Source organism: Tachypleus tridentatus, chromosome 9, assembly GCF_004210375.1.
Source record: "Tachypleus tridentatus isolate NWPU-2018 chromosome 9, ASM421037v1, whole genome shotgun sequence".
Taxonomy (NCBI): Eukaryota; Metazoa; Arthropoda; class Merostomata; order Xiphosura; family Limulidae; genus Tachypleus; species Tachypleus tridentatus.
The window spans coordinates 165,123,860-165,143,941 of NC_134833.1; the positions used below are offsets into that span (position 1 = coordinate 165,123,860).

General features: G+C 36.0%; 1 protein-coding gene across 1 annotated transcript; it reads right to left on the minus strand.

Moving 5' to 3' along the window:
* Nucleotides 1-249: 249 nt before the first annotated feature.
* Nucleotides 250-16,361, minus strand: LOC143226868 (apicoplast pyruvate carrier 1-like). Its single transcript, XM_076458392.1, has 5 exons — nucleotides 15,710-16,361; nucleotides 12,183-12,309; nucleotides 9,053-9,180; nucleotides 7,120-7,190; nucleotides 250-398 (listed from the first exon to the last, which is right to left on the minus strand). Exons 1-5 carry the CDS (start codon nucleotides 15,967-15,969, stop codon nucleotides 385-387), a joined length of 600 nt encoding a protein of 199 aa, XP_076314507.1. The 5' UTR covers nucleotides 15,970-16,361; the 3' UTR covers nucleotides 250-384.
* Between the last annotated feature and the right edge of the window lie 3,721 nt (nucleotides 16,362-20,082).

Below are 20,082 nucleotides of genomic sequence, written 5' to 3' on the forward strand. Positions count from 1 at the left end.
TCGTAAGCATACTATATTTTAAAAATCAAATGGTAAATTCTTTCAATTTCTTATAATTTTAAATTAATTTAGAAACTAAATCAAAATAGTTTCACTGAAAACAATAAGATAAAAAAAAGCATATCACATACTTTATAAAAATTACAGATAAACGTTCCTGAATGAAGTGACCCAATGCACGTTATTAATAAAATATAAAATTCTCTCATCTTCAAAGCTTCTTTTGGTACAACAACAAATTCTCTTAGTATTGGTATTTGTGATTTTTCTACTTTCTGATTGGTTGAATTTCCTTCTGACATAACAGGAGAATCTTCCTGAAAGGTTAATGTACGGGTCTTGTGTTCACAATCCAACTCTGTTTGTGCTAATGCAGAACATTTGTCAACTTCTGTCTCCTTTAAAGATAAAATAAATTTTCTAACTTCAAAAATAATCAATATTTAGTTTCAATAACTCAGAATACTTCTTGTATTTTGATGCATACTCGAGAAATACTGAATTCTAATAAATTTCAGGTTTTAGTAATTCTTCATTCACCACATTTGCACAATATACTTTCTGTAACAACATTTTTCAATTTCCTATATAAAATTCTTACTTTTGATTACAGTAACTTCTACATTGTGTATGATATACTCTCAAGTGCGAGTTGATGTTGTTAACTATAACACTGATTTGTTGTGTTTTTATTTAACTATAAAATATATGTAAAGTTTAATATGTTAATGATTTGGTTTATACTAAAAGAGCCATGACATTTCATCATTTATACAGTACTGACATTTAACAGGTTAAAACATATCATAGAAAGTAAAGAATATATATATATGTAAACGACATTATACCTATCATATCAGGTACTGACTACGCCTCTCTACCAATACCAGGACTCATCAGAGCAGCTGGAACAAACGTGTTGCGATAAAACCAAAAACAATTGTTATGCTGTGAAATAGATTAAGATACTTGGTAGTTACTGTAGTTATAAACATTCAGAAAAGTACAATTGTATTGGTAAAACCCTATGAGGGTTTTGGTCTTATTTAGATCTTGACACAAAATTTAACTCTATAATTTAAGTAATTATATATTTATAGGTATCAAATTCTTTGCAGTTGTTTCTGTGCCTACCGCTTTAGAGAATATTTCATGCAGCAAGTAGTAAAAGAGAAAGGCTTACTATCTATAATATTTCAAAACAGATATTTCTAGACTTCAGGGAGTAGACAGAATTCATGGTTCATATAAATGTGTTAGATGTTGAGTCTCACGAGAAAAAAACGTAAGTGAGGTTAAAAGTCCTAAGTTGTTAATACAGAGTTTGATATAACTTATACAAACAAACAAAAATCGTGACAGGGGTTAGGCTTAAGAAATGAGAGAACTCCTTCCAACGGGAGTAGTCAAGAATCGCTGTCCCTCTTGAACCCCCCTTCGTGAATTTATTTGGTCGACGTGGGTGAAGTACAATGATTGATGTGAAAAAAGTCTTTAAATCCAGTTTCTGTTGGAGCTGGGGAGATACCCGGAGAGGAAGCGAAAGACACCAAGGATCTGGAGAAGGAGCGAGTTCCTGAAATTTACTTATGATATCTTGCTTCGTTGATTGAATGAACATGAGATTATGTTTAAGATACTGTAATTTGGAATGGAGTTTTAGGTCATTAAAATCGTGGATGGATTATGGGCCCTTTTCAGGGAGGCGGGAAAGAAGTCCTATGTGCGTAATTTAGCTGTGGGTGGGAACCGAAGTGCCCAGAGAAAACCCACTTTCACAAGCAGAGTGCCACATGAAATACCCTAACCGTGTCCGAATGTTGCTAGTATGGAAACAAGGTAAGTGAAACATAACATTAATTGTAAATATCGATAGGAATATCCTAGTTTTAAAGCAAGTTTATACGGTCCCGATTTTTATTGTTGTGAACGGGTTCCGGGTGATGTGCAATTACCCGGGTATGCGTCGACTGTGTCGCCGCTGTGGCCAAGAGTGCCAGACCCCGCGGTGCGGGATATGTCTGGCGTATGGACATGTTGATGACGCGAGTCGTATTTGGTGTGGTGGCCACACGACCTGGCGTTGCACGCGGCGTGTGGCGACGTATGTTTCGGTGCCTCTTGGGCCACTGACGATAACACGGCCCAAAAATCTTGGGTGAAGAAGGCGGGGCCGTCAGTTCGTCCTCCGGCGTTGTCTGCGGCGGCCGAGGGAGGTGTCCCCGAGGGGGCTTCCGTCACGGCACCTACTGTGTCTGGGGAGAGAGAGCCTCGGTCTTCTGAGGGGGACCATGTCTCGCCCGCCCAGGAAGTGGAGGCTGCGTCCTCTGAGGTGGATGGTGGCGCTTCGGGTGCTGTTCAGGTGAGGGGCCTCTGAGGAGTCTTCGGCCCCTGGCTTGGATGGGGCCCCTGTAGGTGTTCTAAAGGTCCGAGTGCCCCTGGAGCGTCCCCTATCGCCGTGGGGCTCAGAACTCCCTGTCGGGTGGTGCGGGGGTTGGGGCTGTTTGGGCGTCAGCTATCCCGCCACACCTGTCAGTGTTGGGAGGGTCCCTGTGTGGAGGGTCCTGCCCCCTCTTTATGTGAGGGTGTGTCCCTCTGTGAAGGGTCCTGACCCCTATTGAAGATGGGTCAGTGGGGGTGGTCGGGGAGTACGTGGAGCGTCAGGCATCCCCTGCTGGTGATGCTGTGGCTGGGAGTTCTGAGGGACCATCGGCACTGGCTCTGGGGATGATGGTTGTTCCGGCACCCTACCGCGAGGCGCAGACCCAGACGATGGACGAGCTGCCGTCACTCAGCTCGTTTGTAAGTATCTTGGACTTCCCCATTCTTCCTTGCCTTTGTGGCTTGAGTGAGGACAGTGGGAGGTGCTGGAGCCTTGCATCCTGGATGTTCCCGGTGGTCGGATGTCGGCGGCCGCTGCTGCGAGAATGGGTGGGATTGGGTAGCTCCAAAGTCTGTATGGCCCCTGCCTCCGTCAACTTTGTCAAAGCAGCAGCGTCACTGAGTTCTCCCCTCTCGCTGAACATCCGAGGAATGCGTAGCGTTGCTATTCAATTCTACGCATTCTTCCTCTTGAACCACTTTGTGGTTAACGTTATCTTTCTTCAGGAGACCCATTTTGTCTCTCGGAGGGACCATTTTTCACTGACTTCTCACTACCCTGTGTGTGCTTTCTGGTCGTTTGTCGCGACACGTTCGCGTGCGGTGGGGATCCTCTTCCACCCGCGTTTTACTGGGACTATCCTCGCGTCGCATAGCGATGCTGAAGGGCGGGTGGTGTTCGTTGATATTGTCACTAGGAGTCGTAAGATTCGGCTTGTCAATGTCTATGCACTTGTCCGGACTGAAGAGCGGGAAGTCTTCTTTTTGTGGTTGGACAGGTTCCTCCCCTCGACAAGATTGGGGTGATCCTCTTGCTAGTGATCGGTGTACGCGGTCTATGCATGCGTTGATTTCGGATTTCGCCTTTTTCGATGTCTGGCGTGCACTGCATGGGTCTGCTTTTGTGGCTACCTGGACTTGTCAGGGCATTTCTTGTCGCCTTGACATGTTCTATGTGACACCTAGTCTTCGGCAGAGCCTCGATGGGGCTGCTGTTCATCGGGTTGAAGATGTCTCGTGTTAAGTGTCTGACTATCGGGCGTTTCTCGCCACATTTCGAGAATATGTCCCCGTTTTTCGGGGCCCCGGTGTGTGGAGGCTCAACGTCTCCCTCCTTGACGAGGATCGGGTTGGAGACGCTTTGCTTGCCCTTATTTGGGGGCTCTGTTCTGTCAAGTCTGTCAATGGGTCTTGGTGAGCGGGTCTCAAGGATGCCTGTGCCTCCTTGCTGAGGCAAGCTGGCATGCGGCTTTCGTGGGCCCGCCGCCTGGACTTGTGGGGCAAGCAGGACATGTTAGCTGCCTTGCTACATGGCGGACCGACAGATCTCGTTGTAGCGGACTACCAGCGCCTGGATTCCGGGATGTTTTACCATCTCTGCCTCCACTCTCGTTTCTTGTGTTTTTGTATATATAAATTTTGTGTATATTTACTGTTTTCTTTTTGTTCACATTAATCTTTGAATATATTTATTGTTTTTTCCACTTGTTAATATTATTGTTTGTATATTGTTTTATTGTTTTTTTCCACTTGTTAATATTATTGTTTGTATATTGTTTTTTTCCATTTATTCATATTTACGTCTGTATATATTCATGTTTTTACGCTTGTTTATATTTCTTGTCTTGCCTTTTTGTCCTGTTTTCTTTGTTGTTAATAAATTCAAAATTAGAGCAAAAGAGCTGTCTGAAGCCTTCAGAAAGAAACTTGTAGCAGCTTATGAGTCTGATAAGGGATTTTAATATATCCCAAAAGATTTTGAAATCAGCCATTCCACTGTCCGGAAAATAGTCAACAAGTCCAGATCTTAATCCCATTGAGATGCTATTGGGTGATTTGAAACGGGCTGTACAGGCAAAAAAAACCTCAAACATCTCACAGCTGAAAGAATTCTGCATTGAGGAGTGGGGTAAACTTTCTTCAGACCGATGTCAGAGACTGGTAGATGGCTACAAGAAGCGTCTCACTGCAGTTATTTCAGCCAAAGTGGGTAACACTAGCTATTAGGGAGCAGAGTGTCCTAAATTTTTCCCAGTTAGAATATGCATTTTTGTAGAATTTCATTTACAGAAGATCTTGAAAAGTCTTTTCTTCAGTTTTAATTGTTTAGTTGTATTCCTATAATCTCTCAGTATTGTTGAAATTGAGATTAAATATCTACCTATCCAAAAATGTTAGAAAAATACACAGGCTTTCATCGGGTGTCCTAACTTTTTCACATGATTGAAATTGCTGAACATCCCTAAGGAAGACAAAAAAAAAAACGGCTGGTTTGGCTTTCCGTGATAGAACACTGAACATTAATGTTGGCATTCCACGGTTTACACAGAAAGGAGAAGTCATCCAAGGTACAAGGCTGGAGAAAAACGTCGCAGAATTCTTTCTCTCTTTTGGTCAATTGGCAGATTTGGTTTGCAATAGTCGATGAAAGCGAAATTTTGTCGATGGGTGAAGTCAGGCGGTAATCCATCAATGATTACCGAGAGATGTGTCAGGTTAGTGCAGTAGAATTTGAGATGGCAACATCTTGGCACCTAATAACTCGCTCGTCTTAACAGCTCTACTACAAGACCAAAAATACCTTGCACATTAAATAATTGCTTTAAAATATGCATGAATATTTCCTGTACCCCAACATATAATACTCAGCATTATGGTAAGCTCCACACTTTTATCCACTTTTCACTTAGGACATGTACTTGAGTAAGTTGTATCAATAGGTAAAATTTACACATAGTGGTTTCATGTTACAGATGTTAGAGTCAGTATTCATAGTGTTGTTTTGTTATAGGGAAATTAAAACAGACTTATTTCAAGCTGTGTTTGTAACTCGTTGATGATGAGAATATACAGAACAGACGATACAGTAATATATATGTACACATATTATGAAATAAGCGGGAGACAGCTGATAGACGTGGACAATAACAGAAGAGAAGAATGTTAGGCCAAGGAAACGTTCGGTGCGATGGTCACTACGGTGAAAGTGCTAGGCCTAACGCTTAAGAGTAAGACTAACAGTAGTAAATGAGATAAAAATAATAAATTATTAGGTCAAAGCGTGATTATAAAGTAACTGAATCAGCCTGAATACACTTTGACAAAAGGAACAGAGGATATTTTAAATAAAGAAGACCAAACGATTACAGGAAAAGTAGTATACGACTGAGGTAACTCACGTCAAAATTGTAAGTAAAATATAACAGAATATTAGTACGATAGAAATAGTGAAAAGTAGTTCAACTTGTCAATTGAAGTTTTAATGTAATTGAGTATGTCTAAGTGCACTTTTGTTAACTAGAAGAATATAGTTTAAGATATCCGTATAATCACTATAGTGTAAATAATTTGTTGTAAATATGTTAAACTATTTTCGGATATATAAGTTAGAAAACTAGTGGAGCGCATGCTGTTCATTTATCGCTAAGAAATCACATAAAATAATGCACAAGAATACTATGCCCAACAACAACACACTATATATTTACACTGAAAGAATACGAGTGAAAGCCTTTAACTGCCAGTTGGCGAACATAACATTAACATCTGATACACAAGCAAACCTGTCACATGCAACGAATACGTAACAGGAAGTTTTGTAATTTTTGCATCGCTTGGAATTTGAAACATCTGAATTAGATATAGAATGGAGGGTGATGAAAGGTTGGGAATGGAGAGATATACAGAGTTTGATTTGATATTACTGACACCTTGCTCCTTCTACCAAGAAGATTCATTGATTATTCTCGTGATAAAGTTTAAGGTGTTGTAGGTCCAAGATCTCAGTGAGAATTTACCCCTATGGAAAGTCCTGACAACTTAAAGGTTATATAATTTTCAGACTTAGATGTTACAATAAATAGCGCCCAGAACCAGTAAAGTATTTTAACAATTATAAATTATTATTATGAATTATAAAATTCATGCTCTTACAGATTAATAAAGGTGACATTTTACTCAAACATTTGTCTCACAAAAATGCTTGATATGAAAGACAAAAATGTTCAATTAGAATCACTTGTGTGAGCTGCAGTGGTAGAGTATTTAATGTAGGGTCTTACAGAATTTACAAAGTTACAAGTTTATGATTCGGTATCCAATGACCCCACCATAAGATTATGACAAGGAATAATGGTATCAGGCAGAGGATAAACTCAATAAAGGTTCTTCATCACACATGATCATTACTGACCAGCTAAAGGACTAATCTACTTTAAGAACTTATCGAAGGTTGTGGCATTTCAAGTGGCCATAAACTGGCATGTTTATCGTTTTTATTTTCATGAAAACATATTGGTATATACATTGAAATTCCATAGGAAGTAACCTGAACAAGAAGAATATCCCCTGTGAAATCCACGAATATCATGAAGAAGAATAGATATCATGGTAGAATTTCTCTTTGAAACAATATTATAAAATCCTACGTTGAAAACAAAAGGTACTAGTTCCTCTTTTAAATTTACATTATCTCGTATATTAGCATTATAAATGCAATATTTGGACAAATCCACTTACCTCGGGCATATCTGGAGGAGGTTCCTGGTACAGTAGTAATCCAATAAGTAAAATACCACCTTGTACCGATCCTATGATTATAAATAAGAAAGGGACACAATCCAAAATCCCAGAATCGGAGAAATAACTAAAAACAACATATAGAAAGTTAAAAACCATTCTGGTTAATTTGGTAGTAGCACCAAATAGAACTCTCTACAGTTACTCAAATTGGTGATCTTCTAATAACAGGTATTATAATCTACTACGTTAGCTGTTACTTCACTAATATTATTTGTTATTCATTATGCTTAATTAAACATGGATTTTGAAAGTAACCGCAAATGAGACACTATGATGTAACTCAAGAGAAGAACGAGGAAAACTGAGAAAGTTTTAGCAACGTTATGCAACAATATAAGAAGCAACATTATGCAACAATATAACAACCACCAGTTAGTGAAATACTCACGGTATTATCTTCACACAGTTTTGTAAATAAACCTACGATGCGCAGTGCTTTTCCAACCACATATGTTAGCTTACAGTTGAGCTTTTAGGGGTACCAAATAAAGGGTACCTGATGTAGATAGCTCACGAGCTTAAAGTGAAGATAAAAAACATACGGTTTGTGATGTGTAAGTTGTTGGCGTTGTGAATGTATCCATGGTTCGTCTTAATACTGATTATTGCTGAATTTATTACTTTGTCAGTGGTTAGCTTCATTCCTTCTTTTATTAATGCAATCGTGTTATGCTTTAGTCATGTACCCAAGCATTATGTATGGATACATCTTTATGTATTGATGCATCAATAGTTATAATTGGTTTGATTAAAGTACCCATGGCTGACGATAATCTGTTATGAGCTTTATTAGTGTTTGTATGATTCTCTTTATTAATGATCCCGTAATGTTTTATTAATGTAACAAAGGATAGCGCCAAAAGTGGCTTAGTTGTATGTCTGAAAAACTTATAACGCTAAAATCCAGGGTTCGATACTTGTGCTGCGCAAAACACAGATGGCCTATTCTTTAGTTTTATGCTGAACAACTAAAGTACCAATATTCGACTTCATAGAATACAGGATTTCTTGTTATTAATGTATCCATGATTGTCTCTGTTGATGTAAAAATGGTTACTATCAAAGGTACATCTGTAATTAACTGTTAATGTATACAATATTAATCAATTCATTATTCGCTTTATTAATGTATCGATGGTTGGCTTGATTATTGAATACATTATTAGATGGTTGATTTCGTTATTTTATCCAATTTATATCATTGTTAGATGATTATATCATTATTGGCTTTTCTAATTTATCCAAGTACGGATTTATTAATATATAAATGGCTAACTTTAATAATATTTTCATTTATTGCATCTATAAGTGTAGTTATTTGGTATTCATCTCTGACTTCAGTACCATATCCGTTAGTTACTTTAACAGTGTATCTGTGGTTGTATTTATTAATGTTTGTCTTTACTAGCATGACCATTACTAATATATCTATAATTATACTTAATTACTGTGTAAATGTTATATGATACATTTATTTCAGTTTATTAACGTATTCAATACTATCTTTACCAATGTATTTCAGGACCGCTTGTATAGGTGTTAACACTTTTATCAATAAAGCAGAGAACAACATTTCGACCTTCTTAAGTTATAAGCACCGATAGCCCTCGTGAGGCTTTGTGCGAAATTAAAAAACAAACAAACAAACAAACTTAAGTTATGTTCAGGTTGAAACGTTGTTTTCTGCTTTATTAGTAAAAGCGGTCCTGAGATACATGTTTACTTCAAATGGGTTTCTCGTCATCACGAATATCTTTACTAGTGTATAAATGGAAGTATTATCATTGGGTCTTTATTAATGTATCTATTCTGGGTTTACGTTAAGACATTATTTCCGCCATGAGATCATTCTTACTTATGCAACACTTACCCATCAGCATCAGGTTGGAGGTTATTAGGGTTCATAAAATATGTATGTAAGTTATTCATTACAACTGGAGTGAAGGCCATCCCTGAAGACACTATTCCTGCCATGAGACCCTTATTGTTGGGGAACCACTAAAATCGATAAAAGTTTGAGTATTAATTCTTAATATCGACAAACAACGTTTTTAAACTCAAGAAGGCAAAGTTCTTACTTAAAAAAAACTTTAGATTCAAGTTTCCTTTTCTTGGTATATAAACACTTTTTTAATCTTTCGTGTTATTACCATTTCCAGTTACTACAAAACAGCACAAACTAAAGATACAACCATTTTAAAAAGGAGTTAAGAAATACTATTCACTAAATTCAACATTACAATAATATTTAATAGAACGGTTCTTAAACGTATAATAATTTTCCCTCTTTAATTTTCACAGAGCTACTTTCAACTACAGGTTTAAAAAGTTACTACAATAGTTTTACTTCTTACAAACCTTACTTTCTTATTTTTCTTCCTCTACATGATTGAGTACGTTACATTAAAACGATTTTGGAGCTTCACAATGTCGTTACAGTCCATGTCACCACGTCTGGTCATGTTCTCTGTCTTATGACAGTGTCTGGGCAATACCTCTACTGTAGATTCCAAAGTACGCTACTCCTCTCTGCATGCCTCCTCTAATCTATCTTGAGAACAAGAACAATGACGCCTTTCAATAGTCTGACAAGCAACTTGACCGGTTTGTCTTAGAACGAGATAGCATGAATAATTGTTTCATTCTGTAAAAACTTGTACTATGCGATTGTTGATCTAATGTCTCGTGAAAGCACATATTATTTACACATAACACATATCTTTTGTTTCCTGGGGCATGGGATTTGATGTTGTATCATGTATTTTAACTTGCTATAAGAAGACACACTTATGGTTGCATGTTTGCTTTTCATGGGTCTTTTTTTATTATATTTTCAAGTTCCCAATCTATACACATATTTATGATCTAGATGTAATAATATTTTGCTCTTGAAAAGACAGTTACCTAACCTTTCAAATAGTGATTAAACGTCACAAATTACAGTATCAAAGTAGTGTTAAACAAAGCCAAACAGCAATTCTAATACATAGCGTTGAACAAGTAGTTGTTGAACATCTCATTCCAAAACCATGAGCACTAAGATGGAGTTGGTCCCCTTTTTTGCTGTTATAAGAGCATCCACTCTTGTTGGAATGCTTTTCACTAAGTTTTGGAACATGGCCGCGGGAATTCGCTCCTGTTCGGCTACAAGAGCATTAATTTAGATTGGGCACTGATGTTGGGCGAGAAAGCCTGGCTCGCAGTCAGTGTTCCAGTTAATCACAGAGGTGTTCATTGGGGTTGAGGTCAGGTCTCCGTGCAGGCGAGTCAAGTTTTTCCACACCACCCTTGACAAACCATATCTCATGGACCTCGTTTTGGGCATGGGGGCATTGTCATGCTGAAACACAAAAGGGCCTTCTCCAAACTTGCCACAAAGTTGGAAGCACATGATTCTCTAGAATGCCATTGTATACTGTAGCATTAATATTTCCCTTCACTGGAACTAAAGAGCCTAGCCCAAACAATGAAAAACAGCCCCTGACCATTATTCCTACTACACAAAACTTCACACTTGGCACGATACATTCAGGCAGGTAACATTCTTCTGGCATTCGTCAAACCCAGATTCGTCCGTCAGACTGCCAGAACGTGAAGCGTGGTCCGTCACTCAAGAAAACGCATTTCCACTGCTCCAGAGTCCAATGACAGTATGCTTTACACATCTCCAGCTGACGCTTGGCATAATGCATGATGATCTCAGGCTTATGTGTAGCTGCTCGACCATGGAAATCCATTTCGTGAAACTCTAGACGAAGAGTTCTTGTGCTGACGTTGCTTACAGAGGCGGTTTGGTACTCGGTAGTGAGTGTTGTAACTGTGGACAGACGATTTTTACGCGCTTAACCACTCGTCGGTCCCGTTCTGTGAGCTTGTGTGGCCTATCGCTTCGTGGCTAAGCTGTTGTTCCTCCTAGACATTTTCACTTCACAATAACAGCACTTAAAGTTTACCGGAGCATCTCTAGCAGGGCAGAAATTTGACGAATTGACTTGTTGGAAGGTGGTATCCCATGACAGTACCACGTTAAAAGTCACTGTGCTCTTCAGTACGATCCATTCTGCTGCAAATGTTTGTCTGTGGAGATTGCATGGCTGTATGGTTGATTTTATGCACCTGTTAGTGATGAATGTGACTGAAACCACAAATTAGAAGGGTCGTACACATACTTTTGGTCATGCAGTGTACAATAGTGAAATTAACATATAAACTATAAAGTTCCTCTAAGAATAATTTGATAATTATGTGAAGGTTATAACGGTTTATCATGTAAAATCTGAAATTCTCTAATGCATAAAATATTTTAATATTAAAATGTTAATTACTTTGATATTTAATGGTATACATTTGAAAAAGTAGAGCGATAATAACATTGGTTATGAAATTGTAAAAATTAATACTGTAATATGATATTCTACGTGCCTTGGGGTGTTTACTAATAAAGTACAGAATCTTTTAAAGATACGAATATATTGTTAAAAGTCAGAGAATGTTACTGTCATGGGTACTTTCATGGCTACATTTGGGTTTTGAAAGCACGATACCCAAATGCTTGTAATAGATTTTGAAGGCATCTAATACTGAACATTAGGTTGCCTCTAGCCACAATTGACCAGTCTAATAACACTAACGGAATGAACACAGTACAAACCAAACACCAAGATTTTCACAGGTCACCATGAAAATATGTAGCTTAGTTTGTAGGTTCCACATCTGGCAAAGTGAACCTCATCATGCATACAAACATTTATATCGCCACGCATGTTTCAAGAGCCATTCAGGTTGAAAATGCGATTTACATAAGCAATAAATGCTCAACATATTGATTAAAACCTTCGAACCAGAAAAAAATATTCGCTTTTAAGCATGAAACGTCTTTTCAAGTAAAAGACTTCGGTAAATATTATGTTTTTTGTTTCTTTTTTATTTGATACATTTGTATCCTACCACAACTATTTTCAGTAAACCTTAAAACACAGTACGTAACTGGTTGTACACACCTGCATTGCCACAGATAACGGAAAACCATAACAACCAATAAACCCAACATTAACGACCATTCCTAAGGTGGCAATTGTAGCTCCGAGGCTGTGTTGTATGGTCCAGTACGTCGCTATTATCCCGAGACTGAAAATAAATAAAATATATTGAAAGTAATTTATGTTATATGATTTATCGTGAAAAGAAATTACATTCTAATCGTTTTTGGTATATAATATCATAAAACCTTTGGTCTATTTTTATGTGCTATATCAGACAATTTATTTATTATTTCCAGTATCACTTTGTTTAATACTTTATTGGATTAACAGTTGATCATTCTAAATTTAAATTAATTTTTATTTCCACAAATAAATACACAGAGGGACTATTTTGGTCGGTGTAGTGTTTATTATTTTTATAAATGGATTGTTCGTTTTTTAAACGAAAGCCACATTGGGTTATCTGCTGTGTCTACCACATGAGTATATATTTTGTTTTAAAGCAAACCCATAATGGACTACTTACCGTGTCCAACGTAAGCAATTCAACTTCAGACTTTAGTGTTATAAGCCCATAGTCTTACTGCTCTTCCATTGTGAACCATTAAAGAGCAGAATAGAGTCGTGTGAATATTGTATATTGTTGGAGGCATGTCGTATCAGAAGAGGAAACATTGTGAGTGATGTTCAGTACAGAAATAAGACGTATGTTGATGGTAGTTATCTGTGGAATTAGCATGGTGTAGATGGTACTTATCACTAAGTTGTGAGAATATGATATATACCAGTGGATTAAGAACGTTAAATATGGTGGTTTATTTTATCTCAAGATAAGAAAATACAAAAAGTTCGGGTGTTGAGTTTAATCTCAAAATAAGTCAGCATACTAATTATTACTGATACAGTTTTCTAATCATTATAGGTACATGTTTAAAGTATTTCAGGTATAGTTTTGCCATTAATGCAACTACAGTTTTCTAATTATTATAGAAGGTTTATTACAGCTTTTTAGGTTCCTTACTTTTATCAGTGACAATATTTCTCAGCTATAATTCAAGATCTTACTGCGCATGATTCTACACGCCTCATACTGACCTACCACCATACAATTTAAGTCTAGTGTTATTTCAATGACTATTTCATACTGACATCAGTTAAACTTTAAAATAGTGAAATGTGGCGAGTTCCAAATCGACCTCGGTGATACAATGGGAACCATCTATTCAACACTTCATAACTAAAATTTAATTGTGAAATAAGTACAGAATGTTGCCAGAAAACATCTCACATGAATTCGTAATGAACTGCATCCAGGTTCTCACTCTTAAACAAGAATATGTATTATGCAGATCCATTTGCAAATAGAACAGCAGCAGAGCAAGTGAATATTTCGCTGCTGACGTTGCAGAAAAAAAAAGAACAGTGTAAAACATGATTGAAAACATGGACATCGTGCACAACAACAAGGATGCCAGGACAAAACTTAAAAACTAAATACTGACCAAGAAAGCATAACACCACTACGGTGTAACAGCAGACCAAATAGTGTACTATCTCTTGAATAATAAAGAATGGAGAACAAAACTCAAAATGCAAGAAATAGGACAACGTTTTCAAATTAACGATAGAATAATTGTTTAAAAATCCCTTAAAATACGAAAAACTGTAACGCTGCTAAATTTGATGAGTTCTGTACTGCACAGATCAAGAAACTTAGTAATAATGTATTGGGTTTTACTATTCACAAAGATACACCACATACAAGTTTGGAAGAAAGTATATCTGGTATCCATCCAGAAGCCCGGAAAAAAGATCCGGGCACATCTGTGCCTCTTGTACACTCCATTCTGAATCATTTGACTTCTGTCATTGAAAACTAGTTCTCATGAAACAAATTATGCGTGGTTAAGATTTTCCATTTACTCAGTATGTTGAAACAACATGATAATTGATACCATGTTTATTGGACTCTCGACATAAGATAACACAGCTCAATTTACATATATTTCACTGTAAAATATTCAACATTACAAAAAACACCAACTTTATCTCTATGGTCAGTCGTTTTTACCTTGAGACCCACGTGGCACAGCGGAATGTCTGCGAACTTACAACACTAGAAACGCTTAACTTCAAATAACCACAACAAAATGTACGTTAAACTAGAAGGAAAGTGCAGCTACCCAAGGAAAATGTCTTAACTCCTGTATCTCAGGCTGGTATGGGTATTAACACTTTTAATAAAAAAGCAGCGAACAACGTTTCGACCATTTTAGGTCATATTCAGGTTAACAAAACATCCGGGATTCTAAATGGATACCATATATACTTTCTACCAAACTTTTAATATAAGGTGTATCTTACTGAGTTCTTGATCTGTACGATACAGAACTCATCAAAGTCAGCAGCGTTGGAATTTTTAAAATTCTTCTATCGTTAATTTGAAAACGCTATCCTATTTCATCTAGTTTGAGTTCTGTTCTCTTTGTGAACCTGAAGATGACTTAAGAAGGTCGAAACGTTGTTCTCTGCTTTATTAGTAAAAGTATTAATATCCGTACCAGCCATCCTGAGATACATTTTTTACTTCAAGTGGGTTACTCGTCATCACGAATGTTTTTACTTGTTTTTAACATCCACACGAATGACCAGGCCATATTCCAAAGAAGTGCAGTCTCGTCTGTGTCAAAAATCTTACTATTGCGATGCTATAGTATGAAAAATGTATGTGAAACAGTAGCTGCGATAAAACCCATGTAAGTTGGAGATTAACTTCTTTCTTCTGTGAAACAAGAAGTTAAACAGTGGAACATTGACACAAAGTTGGAGTTGGAAGTGAATATCTAATTCATTCTCACCTACAAAGAAAACACCAGAAAGACCAAAGTCAGCTCCTGGAGTAACACCATCAGAAAACTCACCAACGTGACATTGGCTCCACAATCAGCGACAGCTGTCTAACGTGAAATAACTTTAGAATAACAATCACCAGTAGAAGATTTTATGAGTTTACATAATTATAATTATACACTTATAACTGATTCACGATCATGAATGGTAGGTACTAATGAAAACACGATAACACGATTTGTTAATTACCTTGATCAAAACTAATCTTCTGCCGCTACTTTCCATGTGAATGAGTGTCGCACTGTCTTATAAGATTACTTACTTTATGTATTTAAAATACAGATGTATCTTAGAACAATTCACGGGATTATGAAATGTGTAAGTTTCTATGTTTTTTTTTTTCAAAGTAGACAGAACTACATATCTGTGCAATGTCCACCAAGAGAATTGAACCCCGAATCCTAATATGACAGAAATGATTTTAGAAAAGAAACATAGGTAATATTAAATTACGTCCATGACTTGGTTAGTGTATATATAAATAATTATTTTAGAATTATTAAAATAAACTTACAACACATCAATAATGCTAATTATTTTAACTTTAACAATTTGATTTGCATTATTTTATCTAAGTGTAATTACACTCAGTTTTGGTGTGTATGTCCAACATTAAATTCACATTCCTGCCTCACCTGAAAATAACTGTACCAATCAGGATGCTAAACCGATGTCCAATCCGTTCAGCTAGCCAAACTCCACAAAAGAAGAATGAAGTTAAACAGTCGGATATATAGATGATCCAAGCAGTCTGTTCGTATCTCGTGTTATTGTTAACTCTTTTTCTGAGGTATGATGTCAGGTAAGGAGTGATGTTTCCAAACAGAAATGTTGTACCAAGACCAAGATAAATCAGAAAACATCCAAAAACTGCTATAAATGGGCGAACTTTCATATCTAAAAAAATTATCGAGAAAACGGTTGACGCCAAAGTTTAACTGATTTGGTATTAATAAATTATATAATTACTTTACCGGTGAAACACTGTATTACACGAATGTACCAAAATTATCACATTACAAGAATAAAAATAAACTTTTATTCTGCAGTCTCTTATATGCCCGAGTTGAACGTGTGGGTCACGTGAACAGTTTCACACGTGATATCTGTGTTTGTTGATTCACTCTTCTGAGGATAAACTGCCATCTGTTTGCTAAAGAAGAGACATGACTGTGACATGTTTATTTCAAAACGGCAACACTTTCGGTACATATCACACAAGTAACTTTCTGGTTTCCAAAAAGAAGTACTTTTCTCCCCATTCTTCACGACACTTGGAAGCCACTTTTCTTCTTTTAAAAGCAGTCATAACGGTGGGTGAAAAACAGGATCTGAAAATGAAAAACACAGAACGCTGTGAGAAAAGTATTGTACTGGTTCAAGAACGCACAAACAAAATATATTGAAACGTACGTTTGTCACGACACTTATCTAAGAACGAGTTACGAAAAGTGCATAACCCCACTACTAAGAGAAATGAGCTTGTTGAAGCAGTAACCCTAGGCCGCTGAATTTACAAGACGAGTCAATAGGACAAGGGTCAAGTCTGTACTTGTTTTTGAAATCCTAATGTTTTTATAGATACGTGGCTCGATTTGAATAAACGGGCAGCAATGACGAAGGAAGAATTTTTCTATTGGTTAAAGTGCGCGTGACAGTCTTGTTTCTTTTTATCTTAACGTCTTGTGTTTGCCAGCTTAAAGTGGCCATCAGTGTGATTTATTTTGTTATGACAGTCGGACATTTGATGAAATGTCACTTTTTATTTCCAATCGGCTAGCTGTTGGCGGGCCGTACAAAATCACATCGAGAGCCGTAGTTTGGTGATTCCTGGCCTAGAGTGATGTATAATGTGAAATGTTTGGATCTGTGCTTAGCAATCGTGCTTATTGTAAAAGTACAATGATTTTACGTTAATTGTAGTGTTGTTGAACGTTATGTGTAACGTAGACTTACAATGTACAATGAGTTAGGTTTCTAAGTCAAATTTTCTCTTTAAAAGAAAGGTACAAGTAGCACTGAAACTAAACGCGCGTAATTTATATGTTTTAAGAATAAGGAATGTATGTTATTTCCCATAAAATTTCGCAAAACCACGTAAGAGAATTTAAAGTTGGTAAAACGCCTTTATTTTAGGTGTATTATGTGAGTTCAATACCGAATCTGGTAGTTATGAAACATTTAGTTCAGAGAATCTGTGATTTAACAGTGTTTTAATGATGGCTTTTAAGATATGAGATACGTTGTAATTGATCGAAAAATTATTTGCTTAGTTATTTTAACTTTAGATTTACTGCTGTTAAGTTGTAATTTATTTGAAAGGTAATGTGTAAGTACATTTAATAGGCTAGAAGTAGCGATGTTAAAATACAGTAAAGGTGAAACAGGATACATTTTTATTTTATTCTATACAAACTCTCATAACTTACCAATAAATGAAATACTCCCAAACAAACAAAATGTTCCAAACCATCCGAAGTGCGGAATAATTTTTTGAAACACTATAGGCCAGAAGCTAATAGATATACCATGCATGAAGACACATGATAACTATGCATCTAGATGTATATCAAAAAATATTTGTCAGTAATCTGATGTACTAGCTACAAGAAAATACCCTGTCGCTAAGTGGCGAGAAGGTTGAGAGAAAAATTATATTTTCGAGAAGAATGAAGTATCAGCTAAAGAATGTATATATAGTCACTTCGCAGTTAGATGGTTATTTAATGATATCAGCAAGATGAAGTATCAGATAGAAAAATATATGTTTATATATATATATAGTCACTCAGCATTTAGATGGTTATTTAATGATGTCAGCAAGATGAAGTATCAGAGAGAAGAATATATGTATATATATATATAGTCACTTAGCAGTTAGATCGTTATTAAACAAAATATCATTGGGCTGAAGTAATACATAGAAAGAAATATACAGACGTTTAGAAGTTACATGTTTGAGTAAAGATAAATATATAGATTAAAATATAAAACAAAAATTATATCGACATTCAGCAGTTAAGTGTCTATGAAAAAGGCTAAAGTAACTATCATTGTTTGAGAGTTACTACGTAGGTGAAATACAGAATTTTTAATTTAAAAAACAAACAGAAAATTAAACATGGTGTATGAATATTTCATGTATTTACTATTTAATGTTCTCCTTTTATTTTTTTATTCATAAAGAAATGACGATACTGGTGCTCGTTGCTTCAACGATAATTTCGAGAATTCTAAAGAATACATAAACATCTTGTAGATTTTCAGTCAGGTGAAGATACACATATCATTTTAGTTACTTACTGCTACAAAGTAGATCATTCCATAAATGATAGTTGTGTGTTTTTTGCCAAACACTTCAACAACAGCGGCAGCAATGCGTACAAACTCAACAGGAAACGTAGCATATAGGGCACAAATCCATATTACGAACATCACTTGCTCACCGTGAGATGTCGCCACCAGCGTAAAGAGCAACATTGTTTTCAATCCCATAAAAATCACGCTTGTTGGTTGTAATATAATTAAGTATATGTAAAACAGTTTTTCGAAAGGCATAAGTTCAAATTGAATTTAATTATTTCAAGACTAGAAATGAAATAGACAATATACAATGACTAAAATTAGATTTAATTTAAAAACATTCCGAGATTGTAGTTGATCACTGTGTATTGTATTACAAATTAAAAACATTTTTATCTTAACAAAAGTTAATATCGAATGACATTGTTTCGTATGAAAGCGACATAATTATAAACGTTTGTCTCTAGTTCTAAATATGGTAAAATATGTTAATTACCTAAATAACTTAAAGATAAAAATTAAGCAACAAATGTCAAGACAGCTTTATAAACACATCTGTTCCAATTCACTCTTCTATTATAAATTTGGCTTGTTTTGAAATTTGCGAAAATTCTATTCGAGAGATATTTCTCCCGGCTTTCTCCAATTTAGCAGTGATAAACTACATAAAGGCAACGAATGAAGAAATTAAATATTACATTATAACGACCCCATAGTTGAAAAATAGAGGAAATCACGTTTCGAACTCGTGTATATCAGATTGTGAAGCAAACGCTCTAACCATCTAGTCACACGTTTAAGAGAGATTTCAGGTTAATGATGTGAGAAAAAAAGGCCTCAATCAAAGAACAAACCTTTTTTTATGAAGTTTATTGTGAGCCACCTCTGGAAATAGTTTGATTAGCACCAATTCTCGTTAAATTCTTTGGTTTTAATGCCGTTTATTTTAAACTAATTCAATAAGAAAGAGTGGTGCCACAGTTGGCTAAGACTCCCATCTGATAATGAATGAAAAATCAGATAATGAGATAAGGAAACAGTAGAGATGGTGAATGTTGTCATTTACTTGTTATGGGTTTATCATTTAGTTTGATTACCCACTTAAAGAGAGGATGTTTTAGAACCTGCCAACACCAACTATCTTGAAGCTCTATAATAGGACGTTCTTCACTGTCATACTGGCACAATATAGCATTATTAGTTTTTGGCACTATATCAGACCAACTGTACCTTAACGGGCAGTAATGATGTTCAAAATTGACATTCCATTGACCAAAGTCATAATTGAGGAGCCAAATGACCATGAAGGCACCACTCCTGGGCCATGCAGAAGAAATGTTGGTGGATGTTTGGATTCCATAGTAGGTAAAATATACTGTTGTAACGTTGTTTCGAAGGTCCTCCATCTCAAATGCATTATAGGGTGATGCACAACAATCACTATATCAGTGTTTACGAAAGTGATGAAATTGGGATTTATTAAATAATTGTAACATTAAAAATAATTATAACAAAATAAACATTTCTTGAGGTATATGAAATTATTTTAACAATAATCAGAGTTTCTTTATGCTTTCTTCATAGTTAATTGATAAAGCTTTTATACTGTAAAGATTTTTTGATTATTAACTGCAGTAGGCCATGTACATTTTACACACAAAATTAATATGTAATACTTTCTTTATTAATTTTCCAGTCTTGATGA